The sequence below is a fragment of the Manihot esculenta genome, chromosome 12, assembly GCF_001659605.2.
Source record: "Manihot esculenta cultivar AM560-2 chromosome 12, M.esculenta_v8, whole genome shotgun sequence".
In the NCBI taxonomy this organism is placed as follows: Eukaryota; Viridiplantae; Streptophyta; class Magnoliopsida; order Malpighiales; family Euphorbiaceae; genus Manihot; species Manihot esculenta.
In genome coordinates, this window is record NC_035172.2 from 4,917,426 (window position 1) to 4,934,194 (window position 16,769).

At 28.7% G+C, this 16,769-nt stretch overlaps 2 protein-coding genes and 1 pseudogene across 2 annotated transcripts; 2 read left to right on the plus strand and 1 right to left on the minus strand.

Moving 5' to 3' along the window:
• Positions 1-668: 668 nt before the first annotated feature.
• Positions 669-4,414, minus strand: LOC110628237 (asparagine--tRNA ligase, cytoplasmic 2). The gene is made up of 8 exons (XM_021774801.2): positions 3,580-4,414; positions 3,259-3,498; positions 2,394-2,978; positions 1,846-2,031; positions 1,693-1,757; positions 1,463-1,592; positions 1,288-1,346; positions 669-996 (listed from the first exon to the last, which is right to left on the minus strand). Exons 1-8 carry the CDS (start codon positions 4,075-4,077, stop codon positions 813-815), a joined length of 1,947 nt encoding a protein of 648 aa, XP_021630493.2. The 5' UTR covers positions 4,078-4,414; the 3' UTR covers positions 669-812.
• Positions 4,415-5,224: 810 nt separating this feature from the next.
• Positions 5,225-6,141, plus strand: LOC110628722 (EPIDERMAL PATTERNING FACTOR-like protein 9). Its single transcript, XM_021775517.2, has 3 exons — positions 5,225-5,403; positions 5,592-5,665; positions 5,795-6,141. Exons 1-3 carry the CDS (start codon positions 5,331-5,333, stop codon positions 5,975-5,977), a joined length of 330 nt encoding a protein of 109 aa, XP_021631209.1. The 5' UTR covers positions 5,225-5,330; the 3' UTR covers positions 5,978-6,141.
• Positions 6,142-7,646: 1,505 nt separating this feature from the next.
• Positions 7,647-9,835, plus strand: LOC110627955 (annotated as a pseudogene).
• Positions 9,836-16,769: the final 6,934 nt, after the last annotated feature.

Genomic DNA, 16,769 nt, shown 5'->3' on the forward strand with positions numbered 1-16,769 from the left:
ATAAAAGAATATGATTTTGGATCAACTCAAGAGATTTAAGGTCCTTTCTTTCGGATGCACTTTTCAGCTGCCAAAGAAACTTTCGGATGTGGGTGATGGGTATTATTTTCTCTGCCTTTTACCAATGAGTTTTGATGGATTTTATGTTTTTTTATCCATAAAGGAAAGATCTTAAGCTCTTTATTTGAAATTAAACCTTTTACAAGAATTTAATTTAATTTTTTTAATTAATTTTTTTATTTAAAAGGGATGAATTGATTTTTTTTAATTTATAAAATTTTTATTTTTAAAAAGATAAATTTATATATAATTTTTTTTTTTATAAAATGAATCATACTAAACCCCTTCAAATGAATTAAGGGAAAAGTTTCACTGTCGTTAAAAGAATAATTTATCGGTCACCCACGAAGGAAAAGTTTTCCTTGAACGATGGAAACGTTTCCCTTTTACGCCGATTGCAAAATCTGGTTCTCAAGAACGCGACAGAGGAAATCAAGTAACTCTGTCCCAACAAAGTTGATGCAAGCTTTGTTATGACTATTGCTCTTTGAGGATAACAAGGAGAATTTACACTTCATTTGCTTTTTTTTTTCTTACTTCAACATTGAGAATGTAATTGACCCTGAAGAATTTAACCAAAAACTAGGATTGAATGAAAATTTCAGCCGTTGAATCAAATAATAATTTCCATTTCTATTGTGTCTTTCATGATTGCACAATCTAGTTTATACAGTGATTTTATTACATGTGATTTTTGCCTTTTTGTGAATGATATTCATTTGTTGGAGGTTTGATTCTTTCTTGTATCCTGTTTAGTTGTTAAGTTTGCCGCTGCTTCTGGGGAATGGAATTGCATCTCTGACATCAGGAATTCCAGTAGCAAAGAGAACCATAATGTCAAACCCAACAGTAAAACCAGAGTGCTTCACTGTTCCATATCGTCGAAGATCTAAGTACCATTCATACTGCTCTTTGGGCAAGCCTAGTTCGCTTATCCTGCATGCACAGTTCAGTAACAAAATTTACGAATTAGTTCTGTTTTTGCTAAGAGATTATGCAAATGCTTGTAGTCTCAAGGATGAATTGCCATTATGTTAGCCATAAATGAAGTTTAGAAGAGATCAGACCATCTTAGTGAGCAAAAGACAAAATGAAAATTTGATCATGACAACCATAATCCCTCTCTCTTTTTTCTTTCTTTCTTTCTTTCTTTATGAATGGCTAGTAAAGTAACTAACTACTAAACATGATATCGAGTAGAAATCAGTAGAACTATGTAGTTATTACCTTTCATTTAGCAAATCAAAGCGTTCCTCCTTTTGGCTACCTGTGATGAATTTTCCACCCTGAAAACAAGTCCTCCAGTTTTACACAAGGATTTGGAAGGAGTGCGAAAGCGTAAACAAAACAGAAATTTCCTTTCTAAGGATCATGCACATCTTTAGAGAAATTTTGATCTTACCCTGGGTATAACCAGATCAAATGTTGCAACTGTTTTTCCATCATCATTCAATCGCACGTAAAATGGCCTCAAATCTTTTGGGAAGTTGTACACCATTATAGGCTTCTTATAGATTTCATCAACCAAATAACTGTCAATGAACAAACAAAAAGTAGCCACATTTAAAAGGCCTCATTCCCACCCGTATGGAAACATGTATATGCATAAAATTAGAAACATAGTATAAATACCTTAGATGCTGAGATGTTAATTCAGTGCCCCATTCTGGTTGAGTTTCAAATTTTCTATCAGCAATCTAGTTGTCAAAATGTAGAAGACCATAATGAAGTTAACTTGCTGTATGTTAACAATTCAAAAAGTAATGTAAAAGAACAGGTAACTACCTTTTTCAAAACATTTACTGCTTCCATATAGGTAATCCTTTCATAAAAAGATGATATCATTGCTTCAAGAAGATTGGTTCTGGTTTTGTCAATGCGTCTTGAAACAAACTTCATGTCTGCTGAACAATTCTCCAAGACCCATTTGCAGAGGAACTTGAAATAGTCTTCTGCACAGTTCATGGCATCCTAGGAAACCAACAACACAAAGAAATTTTTATTTAATAAAAAAAAAAGCATATCTATTTCAGGCATTTCTATTCATAGATCTCCAAAGAGTGCTACAAGTCCATATGAAACATTGCAGAGGATCATACTTATATAAGGTGAGAGAAGTTATCAATCAGCTGGCATCATTCCATGTAAGTTGAAATGAGAATTGAGAAAAGATCGACTATAGACAAGCTATCCTATATTATACCTTGTGATGAACAAATTTTTATATAAATAACAATTATCAATCATGTTTCTGACTGAACCAAACTCACTGAACCAGCATTAATGACTTTCAGCTCATAATACCAGAAGGAAACAACCAATGATTATCATACCTCTAGTTCTGAAAAAGCCATTTCAGTCTCAACCATCCACATTTCTGCCACCTGTTTTTCAGTTCCGCTTCTATCTGCTCGAAACCTGGGTCCAAATGAATAGACATTTCCAAGACTACATGCATAGCTCTCCAAATGAAGGAGACCAGAAACTGTTAAATAAGTATGTTGAGAGAAGAAATCTTCAGGCTTATCAGCTTTAGCAGCTTTCATCAAAGTTTCCAATCTAAGCTTTTGTTTCTCTTCTAAATGTGATGCCAATTGATTTGTCTTGAGCAAATCCTGCTCTGCAGCAAGCAATGCCTCGCTGTTGCTGTCACTTCTCTGGAGCTGTTGAATTAGATTATTCTTCTCCTTTATGGCAGCCTTGACGTCTTCAAGACTAACACCTTCAGTATCATCAGTGATTTTTGGCTCCTCCTTTTTAACTTCTTTGTCAGCAAGTGTAGTGACCCGGAACTTTGCACCAAATCCTTCATCTGTGGTTGTTATAATGGGCGCTTCCACACTAAGAAACCCATTATTTTGGAAGAACGTGTGAGTTGCAAAAGCCAAGGCGCTACGGATTCGCATAACAGATGCCACCTGCATAATGTGAAAAACACATCAAGGAAACAACCTAATAGGATGATCATCTTTTGCTTTCCAGGAAATCCAAAGGATTAAAATTGCATATATATGCTCTCATGTGGTTTAACTAAAACACAGGCAAATCAACTTGAAAAGGATCATGTTCATTCAATTTCCATGAAACTTGTCTTCATAATGAGCATTATCACAAATCATTTCTCAAAATTTCTTTCCCAAATGGCAATGCATAACAACAAGAAATGGAGCATCAAGAAACAAGACATGTATAACTCACCGTAGTTGTCCGAGGCCTAAAATGAGAATAGTCTCTTAAGGTCTCCAGTGGCAATCTCTTCCTTGATAATATATACTTATCGTCTTCCACTGTTCCTATATGAAGGAATTTCTTTACTTTAAACTCAATACTATTTTTTCCCTGCTGATCTGGTAACTGATTTAAGACTCCTTCCGCTAATATACAAGTTCCAATGGGCAGTGGTCGAATTGGGAAGGCATCAGAGAACTCTATCGTAAACTGTAAATCACTTAACAAAGAGCATTAACCATAAGGATTCATAACGAAAACAGAGTCTGCAGCTATAAAAATTTTGCATACCTGGAGACTGGCAACACAAGAACCATCGTTAATAAGCAAGTAAACAATTGAAAGAGGAGGAGGAGGCCTAGAGATTGCAGGTGGTTTAGAGGTCGCAGGCTGCAACTTTGACCGAGCTGGGTGATTGCGACTGCCACCAAAAGCATTCGCTATAGACCTGAAAAGGGGTACTCGAGTTTGAAAAATGTCGATGCAGCTGCCATCTTTATGCCCTTGAAACACAACAGCCCCATCATTATCCTCTGACAGCAACTGGCCCGGAGGGTCTTTCTTCACCTCCTTGGAAGACTTCACCCACCCACCAATCACCATAGTCTCACCCACTAATCCAGCCCCTGCATCACTTCGTTCTACAATACTTTTCAGGACCACCCGGTTTGAGTACTTGAATGGCGGAATCAGAGGAGTGATGGGTACTGTTTCTTGAGGGTTTGTTTCGGGTTCTTCGGAGGGAATTTTGGACTTCTGAGATGCCAAAATAGGATCTTGGGATTCCATTTTGTGGCAGAAACAGAAAGAGAAGACAGAATTGAGACAAGAAATGGGGAGAAAATTTGAAGATTGCTGAATTGGGAACTGAATGAATGATGAAGAAGGGACGTGGAGGTGATGATATAGAAGAAGAAGAAGAAGGATGCTTTGCTTTGGAAGTCATTCTTGAGGAAGGGAGTGAAGGAAAGGGATTATTTCAGAGAATTGACAAACAAAAATACAAGAAATTCAGAGAGGAAGAAAGGGAGAGGAAAGATGCAGGCGGCAAGTTTTGGTATTCTTCAAGTCTGGTTATTCGCGGGAGTTCAAACTGTACTCAAACCCAGATGAGGTTTACGTTCGATCAAATGGGCTCAACCCTAGTGATAATAATAATTAATAATTATTTTAAATTATTTATATTATTTAATTTTTTTTTTGAAATGGATTTAATTTTTATAATTTAATTATATTTATTATTTAATTTATATAATTTTAAATATTTATACTATTTAATTTTTTAAATAAAATTAAAATAATTTGATTAAAATTTTTTAAAAAATAACTAAAAAGTTTAATTTTATAAAATAAATAAATATTTTAATTAAATAATTTTAAAATAGAGATAAATTTAAAAAATTTTCAAAAATAATTCTCTTTAAAAATAATAATAAATTCCCATCCCATAGATATAGGGTTATTTGCTTTCTTTTTGAATGGTTAATTTATTTATTAATTTTTTAATATATTATTTTTATATATTAAAAAATAAAATTTATTAATTTAAAAATAATTTAGTAATAAAGTAATATAAGTGAAGAGTATATTAAAAAATAATATAAAGTTTATTATTTTAAATATATTAAGTATATTAAAAAATAACATAATTGAAGTAGTAATCAAACTTGAGTTCTATGCCTTTAGACTAGAAGAGAGCTGAAGAGATGTAAAGATGCTTCCACATACAATCATTTCAGGCATATTAATGTGGTGTGGGTGAATACAAAATCATGTTCTCAACTTTCAAACCCAAGATCAAACTGATTCTCTTCCCTCTAAATTCCCACTTTAGCCCTTCAAGTTCTCATGAAAATGAAAAATCTTTTATGGGTATTTTGGTAATCCTCCATTGATACAATGGTTTTAGCCTTTTATGAGTTTTGCCAGTTTATCTTATGGTCATTATTTGACCACAACTCTCTAATCTCTTTCATTTCTAGCTCTTTCTCAATTTCTTTTACATTTATCCTTCAAAGTCTACTCCAATACAAAGAGAAACCATGGCATACATTAAACTGTGCAACTTACTCTTCCTACTCTTCTGCCTTATCCTTACAGCATTTGTTACTCAAGGTTATAAACTCTCTCTCTCTGTACTTTATCTATTTCAGAAAATGTCTCAGCTAATTCTATATATTGATATGTTCAAGCTCACTTCTTCTTTCTTGCACTCTATGTATCCTTTCATACCATAGATCTACTTTCTCTCTTGTGTTTGTTTGCCAAGAATCTCATCCTCAATTATCATTCTCCAATTGCAGGATCCATAACTCATCAAGAAAAGCTTCCTAATAATCCAAGAACATCTCTCTCAACAGGAGTATCACATTTGAAGGTAAGGGACAATGAATAATTTTTTGGTTAGTTCATTTCTGTTTACCAATAAGAAGAGAAGGGATACTTAAAATTCTTCTAAATTTTAGAAGATTTTGATAATGAAAAGTTGTGGTTTTGGAGCCTGCAGATTGGCAGTGAAGCACAGAGTTCAAGGAATGCAAGGAGATTGATGATAGGATCCACAGCTCCTACTTGCACTTACAATGAATGCAGAGGATGCAAATACAAGTGTAGAGCTGAGCAAGTTCCAGTGGAAGGAAATGATCCTATACATAGTGCATACCATTACAAATGTGTTTGTCATAGGTGATGAAAAAATGGGCACATCAAAGATGAGTGGGTTAATTCTCTTTAGAATTAGAATTACTGTGGTTTTTGTGTCAAGGAAAATATGCATTACTATGTAAAGAACTCGTTGAGTGCCAAGATTATCATGCAATTTCTTGAGAAAAAAAGTTGCTCTTGTTCTTCTCATTCTACTGTTTGTTTCTTATGTATGCCATGAACATATTCAATAAAAGAAAATTAAGTGAATGCTCACAAAATCATCTCAACCCTTTTGATGTAGCTTAGCAACAGCAAGCAAGATGAGAATGATTGATTGATAGGAGAATACTACAAGTACTAGTGATAAGCTTAAAGGGTAGGGTTCCTTGGAAAAGTGAGTGAAAGAAGAGAGGCAGAAAGAGCAAGATTCTGCAAATTTGGTGGTCCCATAATTAAGGCATAAGCCTAACAAGTGACCACATGTGCAACTTGTTTCAAGTTTGAACTCATTTATTCAGTTTCACTCGCGTAGTGCCAAACCTGAACAGTATTATTAATATGTACTGAAAGCTGCATGAATGATATAAATCTTTTATTTTTTAACTAATAATTTTATGCTTTTAAAATTTAGAAGATAGTATTTTACCTAATTTAATAAATTTTTCTCACAATAAAATTGAATTAATTAAAAAAAAAATTTTAAAAATTTTTTTGAAAAAAAAATCAGGTGGCATCAACGTTAGAAACTTGAATGCATTTGGGTTTTTCTTGAGAAAACACGTGTGCCCACACGTGTTGTAGATGCATGTTTTTTAGTAGGTATACAATCATCTACGTTTGGATTTCCACCTTTACTACATTCTCATTCTAATTGCTCATCTTTTTCATACCCTCCTCATCCTGCAATAATGGTCTTGTACTGCAGATGGGATTTTTTCAATTTTATTGAATAAACTTTTTATTTAAACTTTTCTTTTGATTTATTTTTTTTATAAAAAATATAATTTCTTTCATTTCATATTAATAATTTTTAAAAAAATTTCACAAAATCATGCATATTTTATTTTTATATTTAATAAATATTTTTTAAATTAAAAAATTAAATTTTTTATCTTAAATAATATAATTATAAAAAAATAAATCAATTAAATTAAATTTTTGTGAAATTTTTAATTCGCAAATGAATCATGGCATAATTGAGTTAATAAAGATTATAAAATGTCTAAATAAATAAAATCAATTTGATATTTCAGCCAAATAAGACTTTTAAATTTTACCTTTAAGTTTAAATAATTTATTAACTAATAATTTTTTTAATAATGAATAATTTTTTAATATTTAAAAAATATACTATTTTGTTAAGTAAGAATATATTTAAACTTTTTTTTGAATTGGAAGAATATATTTAAACTTAAATTCAAAATTAATAATTTTATTAAATTAAAAAGAAAGTTACTTGAGCATATTTTTAAAAAAATATAAAGTTGAAGGACTCAATTGACTTTTTCCATAATATCAATAATTTTTGCAAATTCTTTATATTTATAAAAGAAAAAGGCAAACTTCAGAATTTATGGTAATTGATCCTGATTTTGATTGGAATTCATCACTGCCGTTGGATATGAATAAAAATTTGGCGGGAATAATCATAATCCAACGCGCATTAGGATAACGAATGTAACTGCAACTCTGCAATTACGAAAACCATTTAATTATAAAATCTTTCATACACCTATTTACATCTACCTCTCATTCATCTTCAAAACCACCACAATCACCACCACAGCAGGCGGCGGAACCCTTAATCCACAATCCAAAAGCCTAACCCCCCGTCCTGATTCACCATGCTCTTGTCTCCCGGTCACTTACCCCGCCACCTATTATCCCTATCTCCAAATCCTCAAAATGCTCTCCAAATCTCCAATGAATCATCAATCAGTACACCTGCAAACCCTTGGAAGCGCCCTACTGTTCTTGATGAGGACACCTATGTAGAAAATCATCGAACGCGACTTCTTCCCCGACATAGCAAAACTACGCGATCGGCTTGATTGGCTTGAAGCGGTAAAAACTTGCGATCCTATCCAAATAGGAGATGCACAGTTGAAGATCATTGAGCGACGCGTCAAAAGAGTAAATAATTCCAATGCTGATGGGAGTACTCAAACCAGAAGCCGAATGCAGACTCCAGGTTCTCCTTTTATCCGTAATTTCACTCCCTTTGATGAATTTGATAACAGAACTCCTAGTGCTGTAAATAGGGACTCTTCTGGTGAACATGAAGCTGTTGCTTATGATTCTTTGAGTTTAGATGATTTCTTTAGGAGGTATACGAGTGAGGATAATGATAGTTTTTCAAAAATATTGGAGAAAGTGAATAGGAAGAGAAAGGAGAGATACGGGTACTTGTTAGAAGATGAGAAGCTGGATGTTAAATTGAATGGAGATGCAAAGAGGAATAGGAATACAGATGGCGGTTATGGGGCATCTGATCAACCACCGAGCACATTGAAAGGGTGGAACTACACGGCCAACAATTTGTTGATGTATTACCCCTCAGACAGGGGTGAGGCTCCTTTGACTGAAGAGGAACAGGCTGATAGATTGAAGGGTTTAACGAAAGAGATTAATAGATCAAACACCAATTTTCATGGAAAAATGTTGGATTCAAGGCCAAATGATGATGGAACTATGGAAGTAAACCCCTCTTCCTCTCTTGAACAGAGATGAGGATAAAGCAAAGAAGTATGATTTGGAGAATATGTGGAAGACACCAAACAGGTTTGATGTGGAATAAGGGAAGAAGGCAGAAAATGGATATAGTTTAGTTAAGACACCTTCACCAGCTACAGGAGTCGATGAATCACCATTTATCACATGGGTTGAGATAGAGGGGACACCATTGAGGTTGGAGCCTGAAGACACACCAGTTGATATTGGTGCCAGTAGCAATGGACCACATTTCAAAATCTCAAATCCACCTGCAAGAGACATGAAAGCCCACTCATTGTCGAGGGAGGCTGTACGAAAGTTGAGGGAGAGGTCAAAATTATTTCAAAAACCGCCATTACCTTCTCCAGTAAGAGGGGGCAGTGAAAGTCCAAGTCCAAGTCTAAGTGTGTTAAGACAGAGAGCTTTAACAATATATTATAAACCCTACACCATACACACTTAGTTAAGTGCGGAGATATGGGGACAAAATCTCGATATGAATTTTTTTAAAATTATTTTGTATTTTTTTTTATTTTATCTGAATATATAAATATGTAATATTATCATTTATAAAAGAAATAAGAAACTTCTAATAGTTGGACATAGATAAATTGATAAATCAATGTTAAATTTGTGTGTTGATTTTCTTTTAAATTGTGTGATTGTTGGCTGCGATGTTTGCCCCTTTCTACAGCTGCATAGAAGTTTATGAGGAATGCAATTTCTAAGTCTTCATCTTCTATTGATGAATCCCTTCGTGCTAGTTACAGAAGAGGGAGTACTGAAAGGAGTGTCTCGAGATTTGGAAGAGATGGAAGAATGAATTCCAGCCAGGTCACCATTTGTAAGGGAGGATATTAATTCTCTTTGGTAAAAATGTATTTTTCTTGGATATGGAGTTTCATAATGGCAATTAATTTTATTATCACATAGTTACCAATCAACTAAGCTTTTTTGTTTCAGGGATCTGTGTTCCTTTTCCACTGTTTATATTGTTGGTGATCAAAATGAAAATGACAGGCTAGAAAAGATTGATACTGTTTTGAATGAGTACCCATGTAATTGTTCATAACTCTCTCTGTCTCTCTTTCTTATTGACACAGTCACAGACACACACACTCCTTGGGATCATACGTTCTAAAATTTTAAGTTTAGTAAGACCTTTGGTGAGACATTCACTCTGAATCCTGAATTTTTCCTTGGAAGAATTACTTTAAATATATGAGAGAATTTAGAATTATGTGTGTGAAAGTTATATTTCATAATCATAATAATCATATGTGATGGTTATATTTCATGAAAATATTCAACGTAAGAATTTAAGCGAATGTTCAATGATAAATACATTACTAAAGTTTAAATTTAAGAAATTTCAACTTTGAAAGTGTTTCAATATTACCTGTTAAGATTTATTAATTTCAATAGACTTCAATATTTCTTGAACGTTATTCTTTTTAGTTTAAAATTCTTGTTTTCTCTAACTGATAAATGGATTGTCAATGCTTGATTTATTTGCACATCACAATTCCAAAGAACTAGAAAGAAATTAACATATCATTCGCCCTTATACTAGGAATTTTCAGGACTAAAATTAGTTGCATAATCTTAACCCTTTTGATGTAGATTAATTAACAATAAAAAATGCAAGCAAGAAAAGAATGATTGATTGATAGGAGAATAGTAAAGTACAAATGATAAGCTTAAAGGGTTCCTCGGGAAGGTACGAGTGAAAGAAGAGAGGCAGGAAGAGCAAGATTTTGCAGGTGGTCCATAATTAAGGCATAAGCCTAACAAATGACCACATGGGCTACTTGTTTGAATTTTGGACTCATTTATTAATTTTCACTCAGGCGGTGTGAAAGTTGAAAAGTACTATTAGATTGGATCCAACCATTTTCCTTTTTAGATAATAATTTTTAAAGTTGAATTTTTAACTTAAAAGTATTTAAAAAATTTGAGATAAAATCTCTTTCAATGATCTTATTGGATGTGAATTCAAATCAGCTGAATAATTTTTTATATCAAATAATCTATGCGTGTGGGTCAAAAGCCGAGAGAATAGTGTTTTTCCTCTCTTAATAGCTGTGTTGGTGTGAATTTGAATTTGAATTAGAATTAATCAGCAGAATTCGAATAAGATATGTGTGTATGTATATATTCTGAGGAGCTGATTTAGGGCCATAAATCGAGGTCCCACTATCCTTTTCTTTTAACGGCTGTGAAAAAAAAAAGTGTCACCGACATTAGAAACTTGAATGAATTTACTACGCATTGCAGCAGTTTTGTTTTTCATGTGAAGACACCTTTCCACACCATTTTATTAACAAAACATTCTTAATAATTTTATAAATTTATTAAAACATTCTTAATTTTTCTGAATGTCAACGAAATAATTCTTTGACATAATTCATATGTCATCTTTTTCGTTAAAAATAAATAAAAGATGAATTAGAAAATTTTTAAAATTTAATTTTATCCTTAAATAAAATTTTTTATTTAATTTTTGGATATTATTATTATTAACAAGTCAATCTCTATATTTTTAAAAATCTATTAAAATAATTTTATATTTTATCATATCTATTAAAATGTTCTTATCATTTTTTTCTGTCAACGGAATAATCATTCCTCCTCCTTCTTAACAAGAAAAAAAAAATGATGATGAGAGATAAAAAAGAAAAAGAAAAATCTCATTTCCTTCTCCTCTTTAAGTCAGAAGAATGAAAAGAAAAATCGAAAAAGAATTAAAATAATAATAAGAAGAAAAACCAAAGAAAAAAAAAAGAATCAATGAAAAATAAGAAAGAAAAGGAATAGAATGAGATAATTTAATTTTTTTTATATTTTTAATGTAAAAATAAACGGAATGACTATTTTATTAATAGAGAAAAAAATAAATATATTTTAATAAATTTTTGAAAATATAAGAATTGATTTATTAATAATGACAATATCCATAAATTAAATTAAATCTCCCTTTAAAAAATGTAATTTAACATTTTTTTTTCAAGCATATTTAATTTAACAGTTAAATAATTCAATTAAGAGTTTGATAAATTTTTAAAATGTAAAAGATACTAAATTGAATTAATGGATAGTATTTTGGATAGGTTTTAATTTTAAAATTATTTTAATAAGTTAGTAGCCGTTTTGATTTTATTTTTTATTTAAATTATATTATTTTTTATAATTTATTAATTATAATTTTTAAAATTAAAATTTTTATGTTAATAAATTATTTAAAATTATAATGTATAATATATAAATTAAAAATATTATAAACAATAATTAAACTAATTATAATATTTATTTATATATAATAAAAAATAATTATATTACAAAATTTTATTTTAATTATTATATATATTAAATATTAAATTAATTTCTTTTATATTTATTTCATCCTGGAATATTGGTTTTTCAATGCAGATGAGATCATTAATTTAATTTTATTGAATAAATTTTTTATTTAAAATTTTCTTTTTTATTAGAAAACATAAATTTTATTGAAGAATAATAAAAGAGAGTAGAGTTATCTTTCAATTCTATGTTGTTGTAGGACTTTTAATGAAAAATAAGCATTGAAAAATTAGACAGACGTACACTTAGGCTAGCGGCTATGATCCCTTGAAAATTTTTAAATTAGTTAGAGTACTTAGATAATTTTTTTTAAGAAAAATTATTATTAAATTTTAAACTTTTTTTTAAAAAAATCATTATTTTATCCCTATTTAAATTTTATATAATTAAAATATTTTTTTATTTTATAAAATCAAATTCTTTAATCATTTTATTAAAAAATCTATAAACCTATTTTAAATATTTATATTATTTAATTTTATAATTTTAACTATACATATTATTCAGTATACTTAAATTTTAGTGTTCATGTTATTTAATTTTTATAATTAAAGATAAAATACATTGATTAATAATTTTTTTATAAATTACTAAATAATTTAATTTTATATATTTTACTCTAACGATTTTAATATAAATATGAACTAGTAATTTTTTTTTTTAAATTCAAAAACTTAATAGTAATTTTCAGAGAAAATTAGAACTTCAAATACCATTTTTAAATTAATCCCCTTATTTTCATATTTTTTTCAATCCAAAAAATTTAATTTTAATCTTCACAATTTTAACTTCAAGTATTTTTTTTTCTTTTTAAAATATTTATAAAATAAATTATTTATTTATTATTTTATTTTATATAAACATTTTTTATTAAGAAATTATAGTTGTGTTTATTTTATGTTAGACTATTTAAATAAATAAAAAATAAATTTTAAAATTTTAAATCTAAAAAAAATGAGTTTAATAAATTAAGTGTTGAATTTTTTATTTTTTCTAAAGAATCTCAAATATTGTAAAATTAAATAGTATTGATATGATTAATAAGTTAAATTATTTAAATTAAAAAAAATTTTTTGAAATAGAGATTGAAAATTTGGAGAGTAGAACTCAGATCTTTCAGATTTATTTAGATACACTTATTATTAGAATACCACATAATTTATATCTAAAAAATGTGTTGAAGCTATATTTTAAGAAATTGAGAAAAATGTATAAAGGTTTGATCCTAAAAGGAGATTAACATCCAGATGTGAAACTCCAAGAGAAAGAGTAAAAGGCTAAAATACCAAAGCAAGAATCTATACCTCAAGTGAAAAGGAATTGATGCCAAATTTCTGAGAGAGAAAGACAAATATCATGAAGACAAGCAAAAACGAAATCAAATACCAACGGATGGTTTACAAGAGAAGTCATCTCTTACCCAACAACGATTCTCTTCAAAATTCTTATTCACAAGCATATAAGAGGATAAAAGGATTCGATAAATAAAACCAGAACTAAATATATTAAATTTTAATTTTCAATTTAAAAAAATTATTTTGTAAACTATGATCTACTTTGTCTATTAGGCTAAAAAAATTATTTAAAATAAGAAAACAATAAAGACCAATTCCTTGATTTCGTTCCTGTGAAAAGAAAAATGTGAGAGAGCAATGACGGATCATTGGGCTGGCCCAAATGAATTATCAGGCTCTGATGTCTCAATGAATCATCAGAAACACATAAGCCCAAATGAATATTTTAAAAAGGCTAAAAAAATTATTAATATTTTCTATTTAATTATTTAAATATTTTATAATAATCAAAATTTTGAAGTATTTTATAAATCTAAATTAAAATTCATAAAAACTTGTGTTCTTTTCTCGTGATGAAACAGAAAACACAAGGGTAAATAAACATGAATTTTCAGGAATCATCGGCTTGTCTAAACTAAAGGACCTTTTTTTCCACATTGACCACCAAGATTCAATGTCCTAAATTTGAATTTGAATTTCTAATTAATTTTTTATAAAAAAGTAAATAATTTCTTTCCCAGCCAAAATTTATGGAGGATCTTTGAAAATTTTTACGATTCTCACAACTCACACATCATCACATGTCGTTTAATGAGAAAACCCTCACTTTCGGTCCATCATTCTTTAAATTTGATTGCGACCCAACACTTTTAACCTACACATAGCCTAGAATTTTTTTTATTTTTTTATTTTTTACAATTAGCTCCAACTGCATATTAAATTCAAAAGAATTTTAATATCAATAAATTTAAATGAGAACCGATACTAAAAATTTAGCCTAACTGCCTAAGTACTTTCAAATTTTTGCAATAGCTATGTGAATCCTTATCCTATTAATTAATTTCTATGATATAGTCTTGCTTTAGAATATTTGGGCTACCCGTGAAACAAGGGCTATAAACAAATAGAGAGAATTAACTAGGATTTTAATTTTTTATGGGTTGTGCATAATTTGATGATTGTAGTAGGCTCTTGACATTGAGAATTAGGGTTTAAAAATTAAATAAAGATGATATCATGACTCCTACTTAGATTGAGATATCGTCCTATTAGATTTGTAGGCATCTAATTAAAATATTCCAATAAAATCTTTCATCCAATCTTAGATATAATAGATAAGCTATATCATTTTCCTTCACACTTCTATGTGAGTGGAGAGCTGGCGCATATTACCTACATCTTATTGCTTTTCTTTTCTTTCTTTTTTTTTTTTTTTAAAGGATTTTGTTATTTATTTTAGAATTAATATAAAACACTCGATCTTACTCTTCAATGATTTTCCACCAACGATGTGAGAAATCTCTTTTTTCTTTTTCCCCTACAAAATAGATAAGATGAGAATGAGAATAAGAATAAGTGTAAAAGTGAAATAGAATTTTTTTTTCTAATTTTAGATTGACATAAATTACTATAGGAAGGTTTGTAATTTTATATTTGAGTATTGTTATTATTAATAAATTAGTCGATATATTTTTAAAAATTTATTAAAACGTTTTTATATTTTTTATTTATCAACAAAATAGTCATTTTATCTATTTTTGCAGTTAAAAATATAGCGAAAAAAACCAAATGGTACTTCCTTTTCTCCTCCTCCTCCTTTTCCTTCTGCTTCTCTTTCTCCTTCTTCGATTCTTCCTCTTTTTCTTTGATTTTTCTTTTTCTTCTTTGAGAAGGAGAAGGAGAATATGATAAATACGTTTTAATATATTTCTAAAAATATAGAGACTGACTTATTAATAATGGTAATACTCAATGACTAATTAAGATATTTTATTTGAGGGTAAAATTGAGTTTTAAAAATTTTATCTTTCATTTCTCATCTTTTTAACGAAAAGACTATTTCGTTCACGAAAAAAAATAAAAACACGTTTTAATAGATATCTGAAAATATAATAGTTGAGTTGTTAATAACAGCAATACCAAAAATTAAATAGTAAATTTTTATTATTATACTATTTAATATTTAATTTGAAAATAACACGTATTAATTTAATTTTAGATTGTAAATGTAATGCTTAAATAATTAATTTTCATTAAATGTTATACTTTTCATGAAAATGAAAGGATTTTAATGTTCTAATTTTACTTATAAATTATGAAATATTAAAGATTAATAAAAAATTTAAAGAACCAATTAATGAAAATAAAAAAATTACAACTCTTATTTAAGATTTTCTATGTATATAATTTAGATAAGCTAATAAAATTTTGAGAGATTAATAAGAAAAAAAAAACTTTATTAAACTATTAAATATTTCTAGAAACATTTAAGGAACTAATTAAAGCTTATATTTTGGAGGAATAATATAAAATAATTTTAAAAAAAATATAATATTATATATAAAAATAAAGTTGGGGCAGTGGCGGAGTCAGGAGCTTCCCGGTAGGACACCGGCTACGCCGCTGCGGCACTTTTATCCCCTTCAAAATATTTTTCGATCGCCGGTACAGCACGTGCGCCTTACCGTACCTTCCTTCCGCCCCTAAGTTGGAGTATATGGAGGCGGACGAATGGGACATAATACTTACGAAAATTACTTGACTTGAACTTAAACCCGAACCTATTTAATATATGTAATACTGAATCCATTTTGAATTTTATTAAAATTTATTTTGAATTACAAAATTTGTTTTAAATCAGATTATTATTATTATAAAAAAAATCATCCAAATATATTTATTTTATAAATTTTAATTTAATAATTAAATAAAATATAATTTAAAATATTAATTTATATTCTCAAAATTTAATAATTAAAAAATATATAAATTCTATTTTATTTCTCTCCTTGACATAAATGATTTTATAAAAAAAAAATTAAATGAATTCTTGTAAATATATGAGAGAAAAAATTTTAAATTAAAAAGTTTTGAATTATTTTATTTTAAATAAAAATTTTATAAAAAAAATTAATTAAATTAATTTTTTATAAAATTCATTAATAGATTTAAGTTTAGATTAGACATCTTAGGAGATTTAAATTAATAAACATAACTAGATTCTAATCAAATCAAAACTCAATTTTATTAAATTTAAAATTTGATGTTTTAGTAAAATAAATTAAGATACTTTTATTTTATAAATTTTAAATTTAATATTTGAAAATTCAAAAATCAAAATTAAGAATAATTAATGATGCAACCTCAACAAATGATTATTAGATTATTTTTATTTTCTCAGCCTCTTATCCAAATTGATGAATGGAAAAGAAATCATAATTTTTTTTTTTATATAGAATATGGACTCAA